At 42.9% G+C, this 26,320-nt stretch overlaps 1 protein-coding gene across 1 annotated transcript in view; it reads right to left on the bottom strand.

Moving 5' to 3' along the window:
- The window catches only part of ppp1r16b (protein phosphatase 1, regulatory subunit 16B), a 181,853-nt gene that overhangs the window by 55,181 nt on the left and 100,352 nt on the right, over positions 1-26,320 (bottom strand). Inside the window, exons 3-4 of the mRNA XM_034166111.1 lie at positions 11,019-11,164; positions 6,909-7,012 (exon numbers count right to left, since the gene is read on the bottom strand). Coding sequence (XP_034022002.1) covers positions 6,909-7,012; positions 11,019-11,164 — 250 coding nt within the window. The remainder of the gene's footprint in view (positions 1-6,908; positions 7,013-11,018; positions 11,165-26,320) is intronic.

Genomic DNA, 26,320 nt, shown 5'->3' with positions numbered 1-26,320 from the left:
AGGGGGACCTTGCTGTAGGATTTTAAACCATGACAGCATCATGTGTTACTAATGTAATCTTTGTGACTGTGGTCCCAGCTCTATTCAGGTCATTGACCAGGTCCTCCTGTGTAGTTCTGAGCCTTCTCAGAATCATCCTTACCCCACAAAGTGAGATCCTGCATGGAATCCCAGACTGAGGGAGATTGACAGTCATCTTATGTTTCTTCCACTTTCTAATAAATAATCATAACAGTTGTTGTCTTCTACCAAGCTGCTTGCCTGTTGTCCTGTAGTCCATCCCAGCCTTGTGCAGGTCTACAGTTTTGTCCCTGGTGTCCTTAGACAACTCTTTGGTCTTGGCTATGGTGGACAAGTTGGAGTGTGATTGATTGAGTGTGTGAACAGGTATCTTTTATACAGGTAACAAGTTCAAACAGGTGCAATTAATACAGGTAAAAAGTGCAGAATAAGAGTGCTTCTTAAAGAAAAATGAACAGGTCTGTGTGAGCCAGAGTTCTTGCTGATTGGCAGGTGTTCAAATACTTATTTGCAGCAGTAACATACAAATATATTATTTTAAAAAATCATACAGTGTGATTTCCGGATTTTTTGTTTTTAGATTATGTCTCTCACAGTGGACATGCACCTACGATGAAAATTTCAGACCCCTCCATGATTTCTAAGTGGGAGAACTTGCAAAATCGCAGGGTGTTCAAATACTTATTTTCCTCACTGTATATGTAACTATCTAAAAAAAAGAAGAGTAAAGCCAGTTAGGTAGATGTCTACCCACCAGGTAGAGTTTATTATGTCTAGAGTTTAAGGATCCAGTGACCAATTTCATATTTATTTACACTTTAAGGCTCAATAAAATGTTGTTGACATAGAAAACCTGCAAAGCCTTTTAGTACACAGAAAATTCACAAGAGGTATCGATAAGGGAATCGCTAAGGTATCGTATCGATAAGCGGAATCGATAATGGTATCGATAGATAAAATCTTATCAATACCCATCCCTAAGCATGACTAAGTGCTTTTTTCAAAATTAAATATACCATTTCTTGGGTGGTGGTAGTGGCCCTGAGGAGCCGTGGTGGGTGTCCTTTATTTTCATTTCTGAAAGGTGGCAACCCTGGCATGCATGCTAACTTCCACTATCTCAAAGATAACTTCCTATAGAGCTAAATTTGTCTCATTAATACCTGCAAATGCACAGAGGGTCATCTAAGAATATTCCTGGATTTGCACAACTTCTGCTCTTGTCAAAAGCTCATGTACACACACATGTGCAAGGCCTCCTGCAGACGCCGTTAAAATGTAAATATTATTTTTGATTGATTGATTAGGAGACGGCCTTTATTGAACATGAACAAATTGTACGTAAGACAATAGGATCTTAATAATTAATTAAACAACTGCAAATTATGAAGAACACATTGCTCATACGGCCGAGGGGATTTTAGCATTGCGTTATATTTATGTATTTTGTAACCAATGCATTACATATTACATGTGCTTTAAAGAAATCTTTTTACTTCTTTTCAGACCTTCAAAATGACAAGAAAACATACATTAATAGGAAAATAAAAGGAAAGCTTGTAGAGTGCTAAAAGGAGGAAAATGATATCAACGAAAAAGTCATATCATTCAAAAACTGGTGAAGAAAAAGAACAGCTCATGCGGGATAAAAGAGAAAGTGCATCCAAGCTGAGGAAAGAAAAAAGTTCATCCAAGAAATGCCAGACAAAGAGCTGCTGACATCCTTTATGTGAAAAACAATGTAAAAAAAAACAATTTTTATATATATATATATAAAATTAAAATTATTAACTTAGCTTAAAATATCCTGGCGAGGACTCCCAGCCGCAGAGAGACCCAAGAGGTGTCTCTCTGCGTCTAAGATAGGAGTTGACAGAAACTCCTATCTTAGTGAGGAGGTCGGTTTGACCCCGCTGCTAGGTATGACATGGTCCTGTAAAAGCTGAAATTGGTTGTCACAGAAAAGGAATGGGAAATAACAAAATAAATGCGCTCTGTGCTCCTACATAAGAATGAACAGTAAAATCAACCGATCATATAACCTGAATTGCATTCAGAAATGCGCACTCGTGAAAATAATTTAATGTCATGATGATGATACTCAGTAAAATTAATTGGAGCAATTGCTGGACCGGTCGCTGAACCTGTAAATTGTTGTGCTGCTGTACATTATGGGAATTCTGGGGTTTTAAATGTTATTGTGGTTCATGTTAGTCTACCCAGTGTAACCCCAGTGTTGTTAGTGTTACTGATGTATTGTGTTTTTGTAGTTCAATTGGTTTAGTGAGTTAATTGTCACCATGTTGTCACTGTAAGTGAAAAGTGTTTCGTGTTTGATGCCGCCCCTTCACTGTTTGTGGTGTTTATCTGAAAAATAAGAGCGCCTCCTAGTGGTGGAGTACAAAACAACAAAACCTCTCTCTCATTTTTCATTATTCTACACAGCTCACCACAAAATGAATTGTTAAACAGCTTGAAGATTGTTATTTCCCCTGGCTCTTTTATGTAAGATTCTGCCCCTTACCAAAAACCAAACCATTGTATTCCTCATTTTGAGTTTATTAAATGTCACGTTAGAAACCAGGCCTGGGACCCTCACAGACAGTGTCCATCTTGTGAAAGGCCCCTAAAATGAGTCATACAACACTTTTTATACCTTGTGGGCATCACAGTAGGTGTGGTTTAGTCTCACATTTCTAAGGTTACTGGCTCTCACCAACAGAGGAAGATCTCCGTTTCTAAAACTTGCACATATGATGGAAGCAAAACTTAACGTTCAGAAACGTCCAGACAAATATCACAGAAAAACACTTGATAATTAACATAGAATAAGGAATTAGCACAGATATTATCTAAAAACTCCCCCTCTTGATATGAGTCTATCATGTCAACAATAAAGATCATTTTGGCATAATTCAATTCCCATGTATGATCCAATATTCCAATCAAATCAATTTTCTGACAAACATGTAGGCACATAGGCAACCATCAATTGGCCCTATCCTGATGCTCCCTCACAGTGCCCACATAATAAGTCAGCGTCTCTCTGAGACATCAACGTAATCGTGACAGTGCCTGTTAGGTCGTCCAGAGTTATGATGTGGGATCTTTCCCGTCATAAGCCATCCCACCTTCCATACAAGCCTGACACAACATGCCAACAAGGCAGGGGCAGTCAGGTGTGAGAGGGAACTACCATTCAAGGTGTCACATCCAAATTGTCACTAACCTTTAAATTCATAAGACCATTGAATGTGAACTGAATTATTTCCCCATCAATTCCCAAAGATTAATCTGTTAGATAATTCTGTACTCAACCAGCAACAAATGATTATTACATTCCCATATCAAATGAAATATGGACAAGATCAGGTACAAAGGTTATAAAGGCAATAATAAGAATAAGCTCATCAAGTGTCACTGCAAACTCTTAGTGTTCATCATGAAATTATCCACACGTCCATAATAAACACAAATGAGACTAAAATATACCAGATATCCATGCTGATGGAGTGGTCAGCAATTGCTCTTAACATCTTCTTTTGTCAGTTGCAACATGTTAATATAACAAAAAACTTAATAAAAGTGCATGATGTCAGAGTCTCCCCATGTACGGACAAATCAAATTATAGGCACTACAATACCTATATCAATAACAAAAATGATGTATGCAGGACTTCATTACCAGATTATTTGCAGCAAGGATTCGTCATTGCTCAGTGTATCATACAAAAAATCTAGACAGGATATCAGCGAATTAAAATAAAAAAAAGAAAATTAATTGATAAAAGATAAAAACACAGAAGACATCTCCAAAAAGAACCGTGACCTATATGTGTTAACACTGAACAGCACAACATTTTAATTAGACAGCAAAAACACATTGGTCTTCTTTCTCATCTTCCAGGGTCTTCTTCAGGAGGGGAACGTATGGGTATCGCTTTGTTAAGAGTGCTGTAACATTTGATAGGGGAAAGGTACCCCTCATTTAGTCTCAGGCAGTGGTGATGCATTTAAAAAACAAACATCTTATACACAGGACCAGTACAGGTACTGCTAAAGTCAAGTCAATTTGAATGTAATAATTTGAAGGTACAAGCTCACCCATCTGCCAAAATATTCTACCAACTCAGTCAACTATTAGATTGATACCAAATTCATAGCCAATCCCTCAGCATATCTTTAGTCCCATCAGGGCTCTGGTTACAGAGCCGTCAGACACAATATTGTTTGGAAGTAATTTACAACAACCAAATATGTGAAATATATATATTTTTTAATTAAAATATATGAGACATCCATGAAATGGCTAAGAATTATTCATATAGTCCAGTCACAGCGTCTCTGGTCAGATTATCCATCTTTGCACATTGAAATAAACAACTTATTCCGTCCACTTTTGCAATTTAGAACCAGCAATTTAGATTCGTCAGGCACCCCCCTAAGTACTGAGCTGTCATATTTTTCTAAATACTATGTGTACAATACTAGCAGGCCTCCTTTTTACACTATAATCTCTAGAATACTGTATTAAGCCCCTTTCCATCATATTAATAGTAATTAATGAAACTATAAGAAAATGATGGTGGATATTCCATGCCAATCATCTGTAAGGGTATATCTTATTATTATCACTTACTGAGGCGTTGCTGGGCCGGTAGTATAGATTTACATTTACGCTACCTGGCTATACCTGCCCGCAGTAGTGGACAGGTATCCCAATATCCGCCCACTGTGCATAAACTGATGACGTCATAGCGCGCGCAGCCTAAGAACTGTCCACAGACGAGAAAATGAAAACGCGAGAAGTGTGTGTTGGTCCTAATATGGATATTACAGATGATTTTCTCATGGATAGTACGACAATGAGCGAATTTGGACAGCAGCGCGCACCAGCCAACACGACAGAAGTTAAAGTTAGCCAACTTTTCATGTATGTGTTTGCTGGGTGTTGTGCGTTTTGAAATGACATTAAATATTGTTAATGTGATTCCACGTGTTGTGTATCTCAGTAAGTGATAATAATGCAAATAACATGCAGATGTCATGCAGTATGCATTTTCTGAGTCCCTCCGTCCATGCCCAGTCGCCCAAAATGACATATTATATCGGTCAAATTGGGTGACTGGGCATGGACGTCGGGCCTCTGAAAATGCATACCGCCCTCCAAAAGCATGTTACTGTATTAATATATGTCCCCCTCAATACCAATATGAATCAGCACAAACCTTCACTAACTTGGTGGTATACCCCCCTGAGATTTCATCCAATATTTTGGTCTCCCAAGCGAAATGTTAACAAAGTCCTTTTAAACATCCCCAATAATTTTGAGATCGTACTAATACATTCATAGTATAACAATTATCCAAATAAGTCTCACAAATAATTATAGTTACTGTAAAATTTTGGTCTCCATCGGTGAAGTCTGCATATTGTATCCACCGAAAATATAATCTGGATTATTCCTTTATCCAATTTGACATAGCAACAGCCTGACAACGAAACGGCTGGACTTCCCCCAACTAACAAAATTAACAAAAAACAGGGGAAAATCTCCTTGTCTGTAAAACTTGCACATATGATGGAAGTGAAACTTAATGCTCAGAAACTTCCAGACAAATATCACAGATAAACACTTGTTTTACTAACATAGAATAAGGAATTAGCACAGATATTATCTAACAAGATGTTTGAACATATCTCATTCGCATGCCGATTATCTTCATATTAAAAGTGTGCGTGGTTGTGTGAGTTTACTAATAAATTCAATGTAAGTACATAACATGATTGTAAATACCTTAAAAATATATGCATGACACAAGAAAGTGAAAAGACTTATTTCCATTGTGGTCCATTTAAAAATTAAATCACAAAATAGAAGTAATAATAAAATAAAATAATATCAATAATACTGATACTGATTAATAACAATAACAACAATAATGATAATATTAATGTGTAAATATGATAACAACAACCTAAACAATTTATAAATACATTAAGACAGTAAATTAACATAAAATAATTACATAGATCAAGCTGATAGTGTGTTACTGACTCACTGTCATCCTACATACGGAGAATATCTCTGCTACCTCTCTGTCTTTTACACCAGTTTGTCTGCTTTTAAGACTCTCTTAGGCTTCTTAAAAGTCCTTCTTCCTCCTCTTACCAGTTTGGCACCTTAGGAGCTCTCTTAAGGCCTAAGGTGCTCTGTGGACAATTTTCATCTTACCAAGGGAATGTTCTGAGAAATGTATGAGAATTTGAGGAATAAGATTTTTCTTAGGATAATGTTACTAGGAGCTATTTTTAGCCTTAGGCTGCTTTGTGGATATGGGCCATGGTCTATAAAAAGGCATGATAATGATAAACATGAAAATATTAGTTGTCTTCCTCTTTTTAACCGTTATGAAAAGTTGCATTTACCATCACATAGTGATGGGTAGTCAACACGCTAGTACAATATAAAGCAGTCTCATTAAAACTTACGAATTCTTTTTTAGGTGGGGGAATTTCTCCAATGTGGTGCTGAGAGTGAAAAGCGAAATTAAACTAGATTAAAGCCACAGCAATCTCCTGAAATAAGACTGAACAAACAGTCAACCAAATGAACAATGAGTATAGAAATGAAAAAAAAAGCAGAATGAAGGTTTTTCCACTTATTAATCATACAAACCACTTTTGAATTGCTCAGAACTGATTGAGGTTTGAAAATCATGACAGACTGATCAAACATTCATTCACATAAAAAATTCCATTGAAGTTGTGTCAGTAAAAAAAAGGAGAGAGAGAAAAAAAAAAAGACTTGCCGTGGTTTTTATATGAGGACACTGAAATTAGAAAAAGCCAAAGACGTATCCTCTCTTAAAGCAAGTAAATTCTACCTCGATTAGCCATTGCTGTTTCAATGATGTCCAGTGTCGGGTCGTCCTCACACAGGTCGTAGGGCATGTTCCCGTCTGAGTTAACCGCCAACAGGTCAGCACCACTGGTGAACACCAGAAGAAATGATTGAAGACAAAACAAAAAAAAAGTGCAGAAACATCATTTTCAGAGACCAAGCCAATGAATCAGATTTAAGACCAGATGAAAAGATTTAAAGACAGATTTACAACATTAAAACTGACAGTAAGGCGCAAGGAAAGTGGTTTTCTGGATCTGTTCACACAAGAATTTTCACAAATATTTTCAGAACAGATTTTGATTCATTTCAGTGACATTTACAGCATTCAGTGGATTAACTTGGATATGCTTCAGTAGGCCAAATGCTTGCCAAAATAATTAGCAGAGATCTCATGTATTGTGTTCAACTCCAGTGAACTCTGGCCCACAAATAAATGCTTATGACCCATTAAAAGTCGTTAATTCTGTCGACCACTGAGAAGCTAAAAATGGCCAACATAGATGCAGCTGTACTGTTATCCGTGTCATATAAAAACTGTTCCAAAGGCTACATCAATATTGTTTGCAAACAGTGGAGATCAGCAATTAAATGTGTTTTTGTGAATAGCTCATGTCATAGATGCCTAATAAAAAATTAGAGACATTCATCACGAAATGCCCCATGCACAGTTTTACTTTCCATGCAAAGTGCAGTAATATGTACTTGTATGGGGTGGGTATTTAATTAAAGCCTTATGTGTTTGATGTAAACTGGGATATACAATGAAAAAAATTGGAGATTGGCATAATATTTATTTAGAGGATGTGACAAACAGTGACCGGCCTTGGAACCCATGCGAAGTACTCCTCCAAGGCATGTACCCACCAAATATTAAGTTTCTGCGAGAAATACGTGCTGAACTACATTGTGGCGAAGGATTTGACAGTTGTGACCATTGGTGACCTTCAAAAGTAATTCAAGGTCATTGGCCTTTGAACCCATGCGAAGTACTCCTCCAAGGCATGTACCCACCAAATATGAAGTTTCTGCAAGCAATAGGTGCGAAGCTACGTTGTGGCGAAGGATTTGACAGTTGTAACCACTGATGACCTTGAAAAGTAGGTCAAGGTCACTGACCTTCAAACCCATGCGAAGTACTCCTCCAAGGCATGTACCCACCAAATATGAAATTTATGCAAGCAATAGGTGCAAAGCTACGTTGCGGCAAAGGATTTGACAGTTGTGACCACTGGTGACCTTGAAAGTAGGTCAAGGTCACCGGCCTTCAAACCCATGCAAAGTACTCCTCCAAGGCATGTACCCACCAAATATGAAGTTTTTGCGAGCAATAGGTGCCGAGCTACGTTGCAGCGAATGAATTGCGGCCGGACAGAGGGATGGATGGACAGACGAACTGACGGAAGAACGGACAACCCGGATGCTATATGCCCTGCCTCGTGGCACAAGCGCCGCGTGGGGCATAATAAAATGTGTTTTTTTTTCTGATTGTTTTTTCTGCTGGAAGTTGCAATTTCTGCACCAATTTGTCAACCTGTCACCTCCACCAAGGTGGGTTATCTTTGAATTTAGGGATTTGGTAGTTTGTCAGCAGGATTACATAATTTTTTATATAATAGGCACATTGGAGCATCAGAAGAGTGATATGCTCTCATCCTCTAGTATTTTCAGTTTTTTAAACATTTGCCATATACTGGGTTTGTGTTTCCTGTTATTAACATTATTCAACGTCATGCTTTAGGATTTAAAAAAATCATGAATTTTATTTTCTTGGCCCAGAACAAAGAATCAAGCGTAACAATAAATAAATACATAAAATAAAAAGTAAAAAAATAAATAAATAAATAAATAAATAAATAAATGAATTGTTGTTGTTGTTGTTGTTGTTATCACAATTATTAATGATCATATAAATTGTCTTCAGTTCTCAAACAGAACAATTCATGCATTCATGTGTGTAACAAGCAACGTGTGGCTGACTGTTGCCTTTAATTATTAAATTCATAATTTGATATGGAGGCAAATTCATGAACTGTCCAGCAGGTGACACACCAGCAGCTAAAAGACATAGTGTGCACAGTGCGAACCCTCGATCCTTCTCGCGGCAGGTGTAGGCCAAATTCCAGCTGACACACACGAACATCTAATGCTGCTCATTTGGCACTTAGATGCATATATATATATATATATATATATATATATATATATATATATATATACGAGGTGTATTAGATAAGAAACCGACACTTTTATTTTTTATTTTTTTTTTAACTATATGGATTTGAATGACGTGCGATTACACCAATCATGCTTGAACCCTCGTGCGCATGCGTGAGTTTTTTCACGCGTTTCGGTGACGTCATTTCCCTGTGGGCAGGCCTTGAGTGAGATGTGGTTCAGCCCTCTCGGCTGAATTCCTTTGTTTCACATGCTGCTCGAGACGGCGCGCGTTGCTTTATCAAAATTTTTTCTGGACCTGTGAGGAATATCCGAGTGGACACTATTCGAGAAGTTAAGCTGGTTTTCGGTGAAAAGTTTAACGGCTGATGAGAGATTATGGGGTGTTTCTGTTGCTGTAAGGACTTCCCACGGAGCGGGACGTCGCGCAGCGCTTCCAGGCGCCGTTGTCAGCCTGTTTCGACCTGAAAACATCCTAATTTAAGGCTTAATTCACCCAGGACATCGTGAGAGAACAGAGAAGATTCAGAAGAGGCCGGCATGAGGACTTTATGCGGACATTCCACTGTTTAAGGACATTTTGTAATGAAAGACGTGCGTGCAAATTGTGCGCCGCGACAGTAAAAACACCTCCATGTTGAAAACCATTTGTAAAATTCAGGCGGCTTTTGATGGCTTTCAACAAGTGAGTAACTGAGAAATTGTTTAACAGCTTGGGCATTTAAAAACTTGCCCGTTAAGGTTTCCAACGGAGGTGTTTCTCCTGTCGCGACCCCCCGCGGTTGGGTCCGGCCCGACATGCGACTCTGCCCGCACGTTCTTTCATTGCAAAATGTCCGTTAACAATGGAATGTCCGAATAAACTCCTCATGCTGACTTCTTCTGAAAGTTCTGTTCTCTGACGACTTACTGGGTCAACAGAGCCTGAAATGTGGAAGTTTTCAACTTGAAACGGCGAGACGCTGCTGCCTCGAAGCGCAGATCGCCGTCAGGCGCCGTGGGCCATCCTTAAAGCGACACTACCAGACCGAAATCTCTGATCAGCCGTTTAAAATTTTTTCCGAAAACCAGCTGAATTTATCGAATGGTGTCCACTCAGTTGTGCCTTACAGTTTTGAAAAAATTTTGATCAAACAAAGCAGCAGTCTCTGAGCCATTCCTAAACAATGAAAAAATCGACGAGAGGGTGGGCCACTCCTCACTCAAAGACTGCCCACAGGCGAATGACGTAACCGACAGGCGTGAAAAAACTCTCGCATGCCCACGAGGGTTCAAGCATGTCTGATGTAATCACATGTGATTCAAATCCATATGGTTTTTGAAAAAAATAATAAGGTCGGATACTTTTCTAACAGACCTCGTATATATATATATATATATATATATATATATATTCCACATCAGCACCGTGATGTGTTTCCACAGGTACTAGCTGGTTTTTATGTTTTATTTATTCCACATAAGCGGTGCGATGTGGTTCCACAGATACCAGCTGGTTTTTATTTTTTATTTAATCCACATAAGCGGCGCAATATGGTGCACCTTCCACTGTGTTCCTGCTCGAAAGACACCATCACATGCACAAACCATTGCACTGGGATCGTGCACGCCTACCAGTCAGCACAATATTTTGTGGTGCGCTAATTCGAATTGTTTTGCACTGTTTCGCCATATTTGACCAAACTTTGCACTGTGTGTGAAGGGGCCTTAATCACCGTCTAATGGCTTCCTTATTATCTGCTCTTTTGATTTGGTGTGTTACAAGATAATAGCATTTTCTTTTTGAGTTGTGGCCTACAGTGGCTGAGATGGACTAATTCACTCATTCATCAGCATTTTTACTGTACAAGCCCTACACAGTTCCAGCTTTAAAAACTAAGTAAAGCCTTTTTTTTTAAATAACTGTATATCTTACTGTGCAATGAGTATCTTGACCAGTCCTGCATGGCCACAGGTAGCAGCAGCGTGCAATGGTGTCCACAGTTCATTGTCCTGAGAATTCACAGTAGCTCCTCGGTCTAACAGGATCTTCACCATCTCCTCATAGTTGTCTATACAGCACTGGTTGAGAGGGGTAGAGAAGGGAGAGAGATTAGAATGGATTCAATTCAATGTATTCTTGTAAAACTGGGAAGAGGCACAAAATTGGAGGAGAGACTTTTGACATTGATGTCACGCCTTAATAGTCATTTTGGATTACAAACAAATATGGCATGGTAGTAGTCGTAGTAGTAGTAGAAGCAGTAGTGATGGTGGTGCATTTTAAGCACTTATCACCTGCAGACAGCAAGACATATGAGTGACAGTAAATTAGTAAATCTCCACTTGGTCTCAGGAAGTAATTTCAGCACAGATTGCAGCAACACAGCCAAACATATTGTACGTGGACACTGTCAATTAATTCCTCTATCTGTCGATAGAGGAAGTGGCTTGGAGGGGACATCACATGGAGGGGCTTGGTCTTTCTTCAGCTGTCTGAGGCATTCTTGTTGCAGCTGATCTCCAGGGGTCATCTTTCTGATGTATTCATGGATGCTCCTCATCTCAACCTGGATTGTGGCTCTGACACTCACGAATCCTCACCCTTCCTCCTTGTGTTGCTCATATATAGAGCCTCAGGGTACTGGACTTTGGGTGGAAACCTCCATGCATTGTGATGAATTTTCATGTCTTGACACTAGTGACACCGGTCTCCTGTGGCCAACTTATGATCTCAACTGGGTATCTGATGACTGGTAGGGCATATGTATTGATGGTTTGAATCTTATTCTGACTATTGAGCTGGCTTCTTATGTTCTTATGTTCTGCAGGTACCTGACAGTGGCTGATCTTCTTGCATTTTCATGATGGTTGCCACTGGCTTGTGGGATACACAGGTTGGTCTTCAGGCTACAGCTGTTCTGTATGTCCCCTATCCTCACTTCTGTCAACTCCACCTCCTCACCTTCCCTCTCTTTGCCACCATTCGGCCACACTTATCCAATCTGAATGTTATCCTGCTGTCCTCATTGTTGATCCTGGTGAGGTGGATCAGTGAGTCAATGTCTCGCTTACTCTCGGTATACAGTTTGATGTCATCCATTTACAGGAGGTGGCTGATGGTTAAACCATTCCTGAATTGATATTTGTAGCCACTCTCTGTGATGAGTTGGCTGAGGGAGTTGAGGCCTATGCAGAACAGCAGTGGTGACAGCACATCACTTTGATATATTCTACACTTGATGGTGACTTTTACGATTGTGTTGGCCTCCAATGACAGCCCCATTGAGTTCCTGATGAAGGTTCAGTGCACTATTAGCCTTGTACAGTGCCAAGCACTCCAGCATCCATGTGTGAGGCACTGAGTCATAGGCCTTCCTGTAGTCAATCCAGCTTGTGCTCAGGTTGGTCTGCCTGGTCTTCGAGTCTTGGTGTACTGTTCAGTCAACCAGTAGCTGGTGCTTTGACCCTCTGGTATTGTTTCCAATGCCTTTCTGAGCTGTGCTCACGTGTTGACTCATGTGCCTCCTCAGCCTGGTTGCTATGATGCCTGACAGGAGCTTCCATGTTGTGGAACGACAGGTAAGTGGCCAGTAGTTTGAGGGTGTCATACCTTTGTGGGGGTCCTTCATGATCAGGTTTGTCCTGCTCTTTGTTACCCAGTCTAGGCGAGTATCTGCTGTTAGTAGCAAACCCATTTGTATTGCCAGTCACACATGGAGCATTGTTAGCTTCTTCAGCCAGTAGGTGTGGATCATATCAGGCCCTAGTGCTGTCCAGCTCTTCATCCCCGAGACTCGTTGGATGTCTATCTTTGTGATGTTGATTGGTTCATGTTCTGGGAGATGGCTGTACTGTGCTGTTAAGTCCACCAGACACTTGGCATTGGCACTGTGTGATGCCTCTTTCTTCCAGATGTTCTTCCAGTATTACTCAGTCACAGTTCTGGGCTGGTGTACACACACACACACACACACACACACACACACACACACACACACACACACACACACACACACACACACACACACACACACACACACACACACACACACATATATATATGAATGACTTGCTCTTTTTCTACCCACCATTGCAAAGGCCCTATTTTAGAATTCTTTCAGTCTGACATGAAGCTCACTGACACGAGCATGCCTTTGATTCACGCAACAGCATGACCTCTGTCTTGCTGGAGAGTAACCTCGTCTTTAATGGGTGCAGACAGGATGCGAGAGGGTTGCCGGTGGATGCTATTGTGCACAGAGAATTTTGAAATGTTCCAAAAAAAAAAAAATTAAATCAGTCACGCACAAATGTCGTGCTATGTGGTGTGAGCTAATCTCTACCGCTACCTTGGAGTAAAGACGAAGTGAACAGAGCGAGTGGTGATGTCAGCGGATCGCATCAGAGTGCAGCTCGTCTGAATGATTAGAACAAGAAGTTAAATCTGTTATAAACATACTTTAAGAGCTGTACACAAGAAGGAAAAAACACGCAACAGTTTTATCAAGCCATGACAATCTAAACATGACAAATAATTACTTTTTTAGATGGCTCAAAATGTTTTCTGCAGGAAGTGTGGTGCGCATGTGCACACGTGCGAATGGCTCCGGCTGCAGCCTCCTCTGTGATTCAGGATGCGATTAGAGCCATTTTCAACAGCCAATTTGCAGAAAAAATGATTAATCCTCCACAAAATAATTATTTTATATACGCAGCGTCCACCGCAGAGCACGGTAGAAGGTACAGCCGGTAGAACAAAGAACAGCGTCCAGCTGTGAACACAGCAGGTGGGATCATCATGACGACGTTCGTGCTATTGCATGAGTCACAGGCATGCTCGTGTCAGTGCACCTATAGGTTACCATATAAATACCCCCCACCCCAACTGATAGGGGAAGGTGAAGGTTATGTGATCACCCTTGTTTGTTTCTCTGTGCACATGTTAACATAGAGAGTGTGGATCAGGGGTCGAAAAACATTTTTGTACATACTTGCACTGGTGCTAGTAACAAAAAAATTACTTGCACCAAAAAAAGTTATTTGCACAACCAAAAGTCACTTTCACACCGTGCCCACTTCGAGTTGCTTCCTGTTGTGTCATGACGACACAAGAATTTCTGCGTCAGGTGCTCACAGCAGGGGGCAGAGAGGAGGTGAGGATGCAGCCTGCAGGTTCTCTACACAGAGAAATCAGAGTGCACAGTTTAGCTGCAGCCAGACTGTGCACTCTGACTTCTCTTCTAGTTTATATTTGTTCTTGTGCTGAGCTGCAGGTTTGCGCTCTGAGTTCTGTTATAGTTTATCTTTCCTCCTGTGACCGCGAGATGCACGTGCGCGCGAACAAACCGTCTGTGAATAAATGTGGAGATGTCTGGAGTTATACTTCATGTGGACATGTCCTGTCTCTGGCAATCAGTCTGTCAGCAGGACTTATGTCCTGTTTTTAACACAGTCATAAGAGAGTTTGAACAGAGAGCAAGGAACTAACCGCCTGCAGCAAGACAGTTTTTTTTTCACGTGCACGCTCGAACGAATCGTCACAGCAACTCGCTCCATGTGTGAGAGTCATAACACGCAGGGAAGAGGAAGACAACACACTGGAAATTGTTTTTTCCTTATTTATTCCTTTACTGGTTCATTCTACTGGTGCTTACAGTTGATAAAACTTGGATAAAGTTACTTGCACCAGTGCAAGTGCAGTATAAAATTACGTGTACCGCTCGAATAATACGTGCACAAACTAGCACATGCACGTACTATTTCGAGCCCTAGTGGATTCAAACAAGTTTTTTGGAAATATGATGCTTGCATCATGGTTGAGTTCCTTAAATTTTGAAATATCTGGATTTGATTCAAAATGGGGGTTTTAACACCACTTTTTCACTTGTATCTCATTTCCACTATTTCAAGAACTTGCCTTCAGCTACACTGCTTTGATGATGTCAGAATCAGGAATTTTTACAGAAACAACAAAAAAAAAAGACTAACTGTGGCGCCATCATTCGAAAGAGCACAGATGTTTGTCATGAAAGACTTGATCTATACCTCTGTGAATAACTCAGAATAAAATATCACAGAGAACAAAATACATTCAGCCATTTTGTACACAGCTGCTGTGACACCTCTCCCATTGTGTGTGTGGTTTTGTGGATACAAGACAAAAATGGAAATGCATCCATCACTCCTGTCCAGAAATGGAGACAACAAAAGAGCAAGGCAGACAGAGGCCGTCCAAAATGTTTTTCAAATAAAACTGGGTGTGATTACAGGGTGGGGAGAATTTCCCAGGAAAACCAGCCTGCAATCTTCCAGCTGTCAGTAGCAGTAATTTTCTCCATCAGGGCTAATTGGTGTGTCACTGCAACTCAACAATGAGCAAAGAGGTGACAAGAGAGACAAAAACAACAGAACGAGAGTGCAAGAAGAACTGAGGTTCAAGAATGGGATTAGCCTACTTTTCCAGTGGGCTGGTCAGATATAAACAGAAAAATAGAGAACTTTTGCTTCCAAACCACAAATTATTAGCGTTTGTTATTTCTGCTGTACATAACTTGCAGGGTTGAATCTGGCTCATAGCATCGATCGCATGAAATCATGTAAGTTTCTTTTTGTCGTTAAAGCAAAACTCATGTCAGAATCTCCATCATCCAGTGGCTACATTTATATTTTGAGAATAAAAAAAACTCACTGAGAAGACAACAAACACAATAGCAGCAGAATAAATTTCAATCAATTTTGCAAACTTAAACCTATTCAGGGCCACGAGGTAGCCAGATCTGATCTGTTGTGAGAGAAAACATTCCCAAATATTAAGGTGACTGTCATTGTTGAAGCAAGACTAAAATTTTTTTTTGAATGCTGTCATCTTGCAGTAATAAAACACAAGGCCACAGACAAAGTTTTAATCAGTTGACAGAAATAAAATTCTGAAACCTTCTAAAGGGCACAGGCCCAAAAATCAATGCACAGTGAAAGTCAAAATATCAGAAAGTAAATAAAATGACATTATCAAATATGTTGGCAGAAGAGCAGTTTCATTTTCAAAAATCAAATTGTGATGTTTGAAACCAGGAACATCAGCCTCTGGCAAAATAGAGTCAGAGGGGTGAACCAACAAGCCGACTTTTTACACACACACACGCGATATTGTTCTTTCGGTCATGAGCCAAATCTCATGACCATAGGTGAGGGTCGGAATGTAGATCGATCGGTAAATCGAGAGCTGTGCCCCCCTGCTCAGCTCTCTCTTCACCACAAAGGTCCGATACAGCGACCGCATCACTGCAAACGCTGCACCAATCCGTCCATCGATCTCACGCTCCATCTGTCCCTCATTTGTGAACAAGACCCCGTGATACTTAAACTCCTCCACCTGAGGCAAGGATACCCCACCGTCCTGAAGAGGGCAAGGCACCTTTTTGCGGGTGAGAACCATGGCCTTGGATTTGGAGGTGCTGATCTTCATCCCGGACGCTTCACACTCGGCTACAAACCGCCCCAGTGCACGCTGAAGGTCCTGGTTTGACGAAGCCAACAGCACCACATCATCCGCAAACAGCAGAGATGAGATTCTGTGGTTCCCAAACCAGACCCCCTCTACACCCTGGCTGCGCCTAGAAATTGTGTCCATAAATGAACAGAACCGGTGACAAAGTGTAGCCCTGGAGGAGGCCAACGTGCACTGGAAACAGGTTTGACTTACTACCGGCAATGCTAACCAAGCTCCTGCTGCGGTCGTACAGGGACCGGATAGCCCTTAGCGAAGGACCCCGGACCCCGTACTCCCGGAGCACCCCCACACGGTGCCTCGAGGGACACAGTCAAATGCCTTCACCACATCCACAAAGCACACGTGGACTGGTTGGGCGAACTCCCATGAACCCTCGAGCACCCGATGGAGGGTGTAGAGCTGGTCCAGTGTGCCGCGACCAGGACGAAAACCACACTGCTCCTACTGAATCCGAGGTTCAACTATCGGTCAAATTCTCCTCTCCAGCACCCTGGAATAGACCTTACCGGGGAGGCTGAGGAGTGTGATCCCCCAGTAGTTGGAACACACCCCCTTCTTAAACAGAGGGATCACCACCCAGGTATGCCAATCCAGGGGTACTGTCCCCGACCACCACACGATGTTGCAGAGACATGTCAACCAGGACAGTCCCACAACATTAGAGATAGGGTGAGAAGCTCTGTCACTCGGGAGGAGCTCGGAGTCGAGCCGCTGCTCCTGCATGTCGAAAGGAGCCAGCTGAGGTGGCTCGGGCATCTTTTCCGGATGTCCCTGGACGCCTCGCTGGAGAGGTGTTCCGGGTACGTCCCATTGGGAGGAGGCCCCGGGGAAGACCCAGATTACGCTGGAAGGACTACGTCTCTCAGCTGGCTTGGGAATGCCTCGGGGTTCCCCTGGAGGAGCTGGGGGAGGTGTGTGTGGATCGGGAGGTCTGGGCGGCTTTGCTTGAGCTGCTGCCCCGCGACCCGACCTAGGATAAGCGGAAGAGGATGGATGGATGGATATATATATATATATATACAGGCATTGACATTAAGCTTTTTAGTGTACTTGTCCATAGGACAAGTAACCCTGGCAGTTTACTTGTCCTATAGGAAAAGCTGGTTGTCCGGACAACCTGTGAGTGAGATTCAAATTAAATATTTATCACATATACTTTGCTCTGACTTGTCACTTAATAAAAACCTGTCATACTTATTTTATTTATAAGTACTTTAAGTTTAATATTCCAACATAAGAATTGCAGATGAAATAGAAAAATCATTACATTTCAACATTTTCTGGGACTAAGATTCAGATTAAATATTTATCACATCTAATTTCCTTCTGTTAGTTTTTAGGCTTTAGTGTTCTGCAGTTTTATTTCAGAAGATGTGGCAACAGAAACAGTTCATCTGTGGTAATACAGGGAGACACTTATTGCCTTAATCTAAAAAAAAAAAAAAACTTCACTAAAAGACACAAAATATAAATAATGCATGGCCTGTGGTCTTATAGTTTTTCAAAATGTGGTGGTGATGGACACGTAATGAGCCTGACATTTACTTTGTCTTCTATTTCTGTAACTGCAGACTGTATGAAACCAACATATTTCATGTTTTGTGAGGTCAGCTTTATTTTTATTTATTGTTTTGTTAATATATATCCATTCCTACATTTGAGGCCTGCAGCATTTTCCAAGAAAAAAAGGTTGGGCAGTTTATTGTTAATGGAAGAATTAGTTAATAATATTTACAGCCAGTTTTCTTGGGAAATGTCAGAGGATGAATATATGAACATTTCCAACTCACTGAATATTTCTTAGACTTCATTTATATCAATCATTCAGAAATACAATCAGTGTGGTACTTTATGGTAAATCTGTGTCAGGTAGGCAGTTGTCAAAAACTAAATGTCCATGCAGGAAGAAGACAAGTGAGAGAAGCCATCAAGACACAACTTTGGAAGAATGTTTGGCTTCTGTGGGTGTGAGTGGAAAAACTGGGAATATAACAACATTTTTATTTTATCTTCATTTTACATACAGTCCCTACTTTTTTATCTTTGGTTGTTTCTGTTCCATTTCTGAAATTAAAGAACTGCTATAAGGAAAAGTGTTAACATTTTATTGTGTTTTCAAACTTTGTCGTAGAACAAAAACAAAAACCAAACTCTTATAAAGAAGGAAAAAATGCACAAATGCAGGAAAAACTGAACAATGCAGACTGATTTGACTTGTGATTTTTGAAAATAATAAGCAGTAACTTACTTTGAAATAAATGAAACGCAGAGCTGCAGCCTGATAATTTTGAAAAATACAAATCAGCAGCTTGTCTTTTTATTTTGACTATAGAGTTCATTTCCTCTTTATACTCCTCCTCAGTCACATTTTGTGCTTGAACATAAACAACTACATTAAGTCATCTAAAATAAATATCTGTGGAAAATAACAGCCTGTTAAAGTTCAGAGTTCTCAGCTGCTTTATGTGATTTCTGCTTCTGAACATCACTGCAGAGTTTCCCCACATCAGGTTTTTTTTAAACACGTGTGTGTGATTTTTATTCTGTTCATTCATATATCTCATTTTAAGGAATTTTGAACAATTTATTTCATCTCATAATTTCAGTATAACTGTCACTGACACGGGCCCACGGTGTGAACAGGACGTACCATCAGAATAGTCCAGAGCAGTGGTGGGCAATTAATTTTTACAAGGGGCCACATAGGGAACCTGAATTATGTCCGAGGGCCACACCATCGATAACTCAGCTGTCTCCCATTACAATTTTACAAAAAATTACCTATTTATAGCTGTTATAGGTCATTTTATTATTGTAATAATATGTAAATATTTAAATACACCAAAATAACCTCTCTAATGATTTGCAACACACAAGCTTGACATTTTTAATATATGTAATAATAATCACAGACCTCATGAGGGCCGGACAGAGACATGCAAAGGGCCGCATGTGGCCCCCGGGCCGCAGTTTGACCAGGTCTGGTCCAGAGAGAACTAAAGGCAGCGCCACAGTTTAGTTTGTGTTGTTTTTCACTCTGTGCTCAACGCGCGCCTCCCCCGCCCCCTCCTCGCAGCCAGTTGACTCACCACACGCGCACACACACACACACACACAGACAGCTGCAGCGATCGGATCCAGTCTTAATTTTAGACGGCTTTAAGCAAAGCCGCCCGCTATTTTTTTCGGCGTCTTTTTCGAAAACTGACCGCTCAAATGACAGCAGGACGGCTCGCTGCCTAAAACCTTGGTTCTTGCTCCCGTCTGCTCCCGTGAAATTTTAATCCCGTACCGTCCCAATCACGTGATAAATAGCAAAGTTGCCTACCATCCCAAGGGAATCCCACTGGAATCCCGTGACGCGTGGGATTCCCGAAAAAAATGTCAGCCTGTATGATGAACACACACACTTCATACAATGGTCTCACGCACACATTGATATCATGTTTTCCGATTGTCCGCTGCGTGGAGAGTGGCAGGAAAAACCGAAGACGCTTTCTCGCGAGGTGCGGACAAGACGTGATGTAATAAGAAAACAAAAAGGCGCAGTCAGATATTTTGGCTTTGAGCAATGAAATACAGAATGTGAACGTTCTAAACCAAAAAAAAATGCCACTTGTCCGTCGGACAACGGTTTAGAGCTATTGCTTGTCCGAGTCACATTTTACACTTGTCCCGGACAATCAGACAAGCGTTAATGCCGATGCCTGATACATACATATATATACATACGATGTTTTTGTACACACACACACACAAAATCTGTGTGTTTACTTTCACTGTGTTGTTTTACCCTCCTGTGGGTTCACCACCTGCAGAGGGGGCCATGGGGGTCGGGTGCAGGAGTATTGGGGGGTGTTGAGGGCGGGTGGCCCGTACATGCTCACAGCCCCTGGCTGTTGGGACGTGGAATGTCACCTCGCTAGGGGGGGAAGGAGCCTGAGCTTTGCGGGAGGTTGAGAGATACCGACTAGAGATAGTCTGGCTCACCTCCACGCACAGCTTGGGCTCTGTACCCAACACCTGGAGAGGGGCTGGATGCTTCATTTTCTGGCGTCACCCACGGAGAGAGGCGGAGAGATGGGTCAGCATTGCTTATTGCTCCCCAGCTCAGTCGCCAAGTGTTGGCGTTCACTACGGTGACGAGAGGGTCGCGTCCCTTACGCCTTCGGGTCGGGGACAGGTCTCTCACCGTTGTCTAGGCCTACGGGCCGAGCAGCAGTGCAGAGTACCACCCTTCCTGGAGTCCCTGGGAGGGGTACTAGATAGCGCTCCGACTGGGGACTCCATTGTTCTCCTGGGGGATTTCAACGCCCACGTGGGCAGCGACAGTGAGACCTGGAGGGGGTGATCGGGAAGCACAGCCTCCCCGATCTGAACCCGAGTGGTGTTCAGTTGTTGGACTTCTGTGCTAGTCACAGTTTGTCCATCACGAACACCATGTTCGAGCACAAGGGTGTCCATAAGTGCACGTGGCACCAGGACACCCTGAGCCGGAGGTTGATGATCGACTTTGTAGTCATATCATCTGACCTTCGGCCACGTGTCTCGGACACTCGAGTGAAGAGAGGGGCAGAGCTGTCGACTGATCACCACCTGGTGGTGAGTTGGATCCACTGGGAGGGTAGGAAGCCGGTCAGACCTGGCAGGCCCAAGCGTATCATGAGGGTCTGCTGGGAACGACTGGCGGAACCCTCTGTCAGCGAGGTCTTCAACTTCCACCTCCGGGAGAGCTTCTCACAGATCCCGGGGGAGGTTGGAGACATGGCGTCCGAGTGGACCATGTTCTCCACCTCATTGTCGATGCGAGCTGCTCGTGGCTGTGGTCGCAAGGTCTCTGGTGCCTGTCGCGGTGGCAATCCCCGAACCCGGTGGTGGACACCGGAAGTAAGGGATGCCAGTCAAGCTGAAGAAGGAGTCTACTTATCTTTGTTGGTAGGTGGGACCCCAGAGGCAGCTGACAGGCCAAGCGTGCCGCAGCCCATGCGGTCGCAGAGGCAAAAAACTCGGGTCGGGAGGAGTTCGGGAGGCTATGGAGGGAGGACTATTGGTCGGCCTCGAAGAGATTCTGGCAAACCGTACGACCCTCGGGAGGCGGAAGCAGCTCTCCACCAGCACTGTTTTATGGTGCGGGTGGGGAGATGTTGACCCTGACAGGGGATGTTGTCGGGTGGTGGAAGAAGTACTTCGAGGATCTCCTCAATCCCATCGTCACGTCTTCCGAAGAGGAAGCAGAGACTGGGGACTCATCCATTACCCAGGCCGAAGTCACCGAGGTGGTTAGAAAGCTCCTCGGTGGCAGGGCTCCTGGGGTGGATGAAATCCGTCCTGAGTACCTTAAGTCTCTGGATGCTGTGGGGCTGTCTTGGCTGACACGCCTCTGCAACATCGCGTGGCGATCGGGGACAGTGCCTCTGGATTGGCAGACCGGGGTGGTGGTCCCTCTGTTTAAGAAGGAGGACCGGAGGGTGTGTTCCAACTATAGGGGGATTACACTCCTCAGCCTCCCCGGTAAGGTCTATTCCAGAGTACTGGAGAGGAGAATTCGACCGATGGTCGAACCTCGGATTCAGGAGGAGCAGTGTGGTTTTCGTTCTGGTCACGGCACACTGGACCAGCTCTACACGCTCCATCGGGTGCTCGAGGGTTCATGGGAGTTCGCTCAGCCAGTCCACATGTGTTTTATGGATCTGGAGAAGGCGTTCGACCGTGTCCCTCGGGGCACCCTGTGCGGAGTGCTCCGGGAGTACAGGGTCCTTTGCTAAGGGCTATCCGGTCCCTGTACGACTGCAGCAGGAGCTTGGTTCGCATTGCCGGTAGTAAGTCAAACCTGTTTCCAGTGCACACTGGATTCCGCCAGGGCTACCAGTTGTCACCGGTTCTGTTCATTATTTTTATGGACACAATTTCTAGGCGCAGCCAGGGTGTAGAGGGAGTCTGGTTTGGGACGATGTGGTTCTGTTGGCTTCATCAAATCAGGACCTTCAGCGTGCACTGGGGCGGTTTGCAGCCGAGAGTGAAGCATCCGGGATGAAAATCAGCACCTCCAAATCTGAGGCCATGGTTCTCGACCGGAAAAAGGTGCTTTGCCCTCTTCAGGTCGGTGGAGTGTCCTTGGCTCAAGTGGAGGAGTTTAAGTATCTCGGGGTCTTGTTCACGAGTGAGGGATGGATGGAGCGTGAGATCGATAGATGGATCGGTGCAGCATCTGCAGTGATGCGGTCGCTGTATCAGACCGTCGTGGTGAAGAGAGAGCTGAGTAGGGGGGCAAAGCTCTTGATTTACCGATCAATCTACATTCCGATCCTCACCTATGGTCATGAGATTTGGCTCATGACCGAAAGAACGAGATTGCGAGTACAAGCGGGCGAGATGAGTTTCCTCCGCAGGGTGGCTGGGCGCTCCCTTAGAGATAGGGTGAGGAGCTCGGTCACCCGGGAGGAGCTCGGAGTCGAGCCGCTGCTCCTCCACATCGAAAGGAGTCAGTTGAGGTGGCTCGGCTCTTTTCCAGATGCCCCCTGGACGCCTCGCTGGAGAGGTGTTCCGGGCACGTCCCACTGGGAGGAGGCCCCGGGGAAGACCCAGGACACGCTGGAGGGACTACATCTCTCGGCTGGCTTGGGAACGCCTTGGGGTTCCCCCGGAGGAGCTGGGGGAGGTGTGTGTGGATCGGGAGGTCTGGGCGGCTTTGCTTGAGCTGCTGCCCCTGCGAACCGACTCCGGATAAAGAGTAAGAAAATGGATGGCTGGATGGATGTGTTGTTGAAGATGCTAATGTCCAGTTAACTTAGCCACCAAATACTGCAACATATATTATCACTTTAAGGATCATGTTGAAAATTTTTAGTGCAGGTGTAGGGATGGGTATTGCTAAGATTTTATCGATATCGATGCCATTATCGATTCTGTTTATCAAGCCAATTCCGTATTGATTCCCTTATCGATACCTCTTTTTTTTTAATATTTTCTGTTGTGTTTTTAATCAGTTTTTTTGGCTTTCTCTAAAATTGTATTGTAGCATTATTAGTTATTATTACTATTATTGTTGTTGTTGCTATCATTATTATTCTTCTTTGTCTTTCGGCTGTTCCCGTTAGGGGTCGCCACAGCAGATCAATTGTTTCCATCTCACCCTGTCCTCTATATCTTCCTCTGTCACAAAAACCACCTGCATGTCGTCCCTCAGCACATCCATAAAATTCCTCTTTGGCCTCTCTCTTCTCCTCCTGCCTGGTGGCTCCATCCTCAGCATCCTTCTCCCTATATACCCTGGGTCCCTCCTCTGCACATGTCCAAACCATCTCAATCTCGCCTCTCTGACTTTGTCTCCAAACCGTCCCACCTGAGCTGTCCCTCTGATATGTTCATTCCTAATCTTGTCCATTCTTGTCACTCCCAAAGAGAATCTCAACATCTTCAGCTCTGCCACCTCCAGCTCTGCCTCCTGTCTTTTGTTAGTGCCACCGTCTCTAACAGTACAGCATAGCTGGTCTCACTACTGTCTTGTAAACTTTCCCTTCACTCTTGCTGATATTCTTCGGTCACAAATCACTCCTGCTACCTTTCTCCACCCACTCCACCCTGCCTGCACTCTCTTCTTCACCTCTCGACCACACTCTCCATTACTTTGAACAGTTGACCCCAAATATTTATACTCATCTACTTTTGCCACTTCTACTCCTTGTAACTGCACTATTCCACTGGGCTCCCTCCCATTCACACACATGTACTCAGTCTTGCTTCTACTGACTTTCATTCCCCTTCTCTCCAAAGCATATCTCCACCTCTCCAGACTAGACTCAACTTGCTCTCTACTCTCACTACAGATCACAATGTCATCTGCAAACATCATAGTCCATGGGGACTCCTGTCTGATCTCATCCGTCAACCTGTCCATCAACACTGCAAACAAGAAAGGGCTCAGAGCTGATCCTTGGTGTAATCCCACCTCCACCTTGAATGAGTCTGTCATTCCGACTGCGCATCTCACTGCTGTCACACTATTCTTGTACATGTCCTGCACTACACTAACATACTTCTCTGCCACCCCAGACTTCCTCATACAATACCTCTTCTCTTGGCACCCTATCATAAGCTTTTTCTAAGTCCACAAACACACAATGTAACTCTTTCTGTCCTTCTCTGTACTTCTCCAACAGTATTCTCAGAGCAAACATTGCATCTGTAGTGCTCTTTCTCGGCATGAAACCATATTGCTGCTCACAGATCTTCACCTGTTTTCTAAGCCTAGCTTCTACTACTCTTTCCCATAACTTTATGCTGTGGCTGATCAACTTTATGCCTCTGTAGTTACTGCAGCTCTACACATCACCAGCACACTTCATCTCCACTCCTCAGGCATCCTCTCACTTTCAAAGATTTTATTAAACAATCTGGTTAGAAACTCTACTGCCATCTCTCCTAGACATTTCCATGCCTCCACTGGAATGTCATCTGGACCAACTGCCTTTCCACTCTTCATCCTCTTCATAGCAGCCCTCACTTCTTCCTTACTAATCTCTTGTACTTCCTGATGTACTCTCACCACATCATCCAGCCTTTTCTCTAGCTCATTTTCTTTATTCATCAGCTCTTCAAAATATTCCCTCCACCTTCTCAGCACACACTCCTCACTTGTCAGCACATTGCCATGTGCATCTTTTACCACTCTAACCTGCTGCACATCCTTTCCAGCTCTGTCCCTTTGTCTGGCCAATCGGTACAAGTCTTTTTCTCCTTCCTTACTATTCACGTCTTGTACAGCTCGCAATATGCCTTTCCTTCGCTTTTGCACCTTCTCTTTTCGCCTTACACCGCATGTCCTTGTACTCCTGTCTACTTTCTTCATCTCTCTGACTATCCCAAAACCTTTTCGCCAACCTCTTTCTCCTTATGCTTTCCTGGACCTCTTCAGTCCACCACCAAGTCTCCTTGTCTTCCTTCCACTGTCCAGATGTCATACCCAGTACTGTCCTAGCTGTCTCCCTCACCATATCTGCAGTATTTTTCCAGCTGTCCAAAATTGCTTCCCCTCCAACCAGTACTTCTCTCACCTGCTCGCTAAATTTCACACAACAGTCTTCCTCCTTCAGCTTCCACCATCTGATCCTTTCTTGAGCTCTCACTCTCTTCTTCTTCTTCTTTACTCTAAAGTCACTCTCTCTTCTTCTTCTTTACTCTAAGTCATCCTACAAACAACCATCCTATGCTGTCTAATGACACTCTCTCCTGCCACCACCTTACAGTCTCTGATTTCTTTTAGCTTGCATCTCCTATAAAGAATGTAGTCCACCTGTGTGCACCTTCCTCCACTCTTATATGTTACCCTGTTTTCCTCCCTTTTCTTAAAGTAAGTATTCACCACAGCCATTTCCATCCTTTATGCAAAATCAACTACCATCTGTCCTTCCCCATTCCTATCCTTGATACCATATCTACCCATTACTTCCACATCACCTCTGTTCCCTTCACCAACATGCCCATTGAAGTCTGCTATCATTATTGCTATCATTGTTGTTATCATTAATACATAAACAAAATAAAAATTTTAAAATATTATAATTAGTAATAGTAATTGTAATATTAATGTAATTGTAATACTCTTTTACAACAACAAACACTGAGCCATTAATTATTATACAGAAAACAAATGCAGACAAACATGCTGACAGCTGCAACAGCTTAATGCTAACTTTAACATTGAAAATGCCATAGACATGCTAATG

Source organism: Thalassophryne amazonica, chromosome 3, assembly GCF_902500255.1.
Source record: "Thalassophryne amazonica chromosome 3, fThaAma1.1, whole genome shotgun sequence".
In the NCBI taxonomy this organism is placed as follows: Eukaryota; Metazoa; Chordata; class Actinopteri; order Batrachoidiformes; family Batrachoididae; genus Thalassophryne; species Thalassophryne amazonica.
The sequence above is the reverse complement of the archived record's forward strand: the minus strand, read 5'-3'. Positions and strand labels throughout refer to the sequence as shown.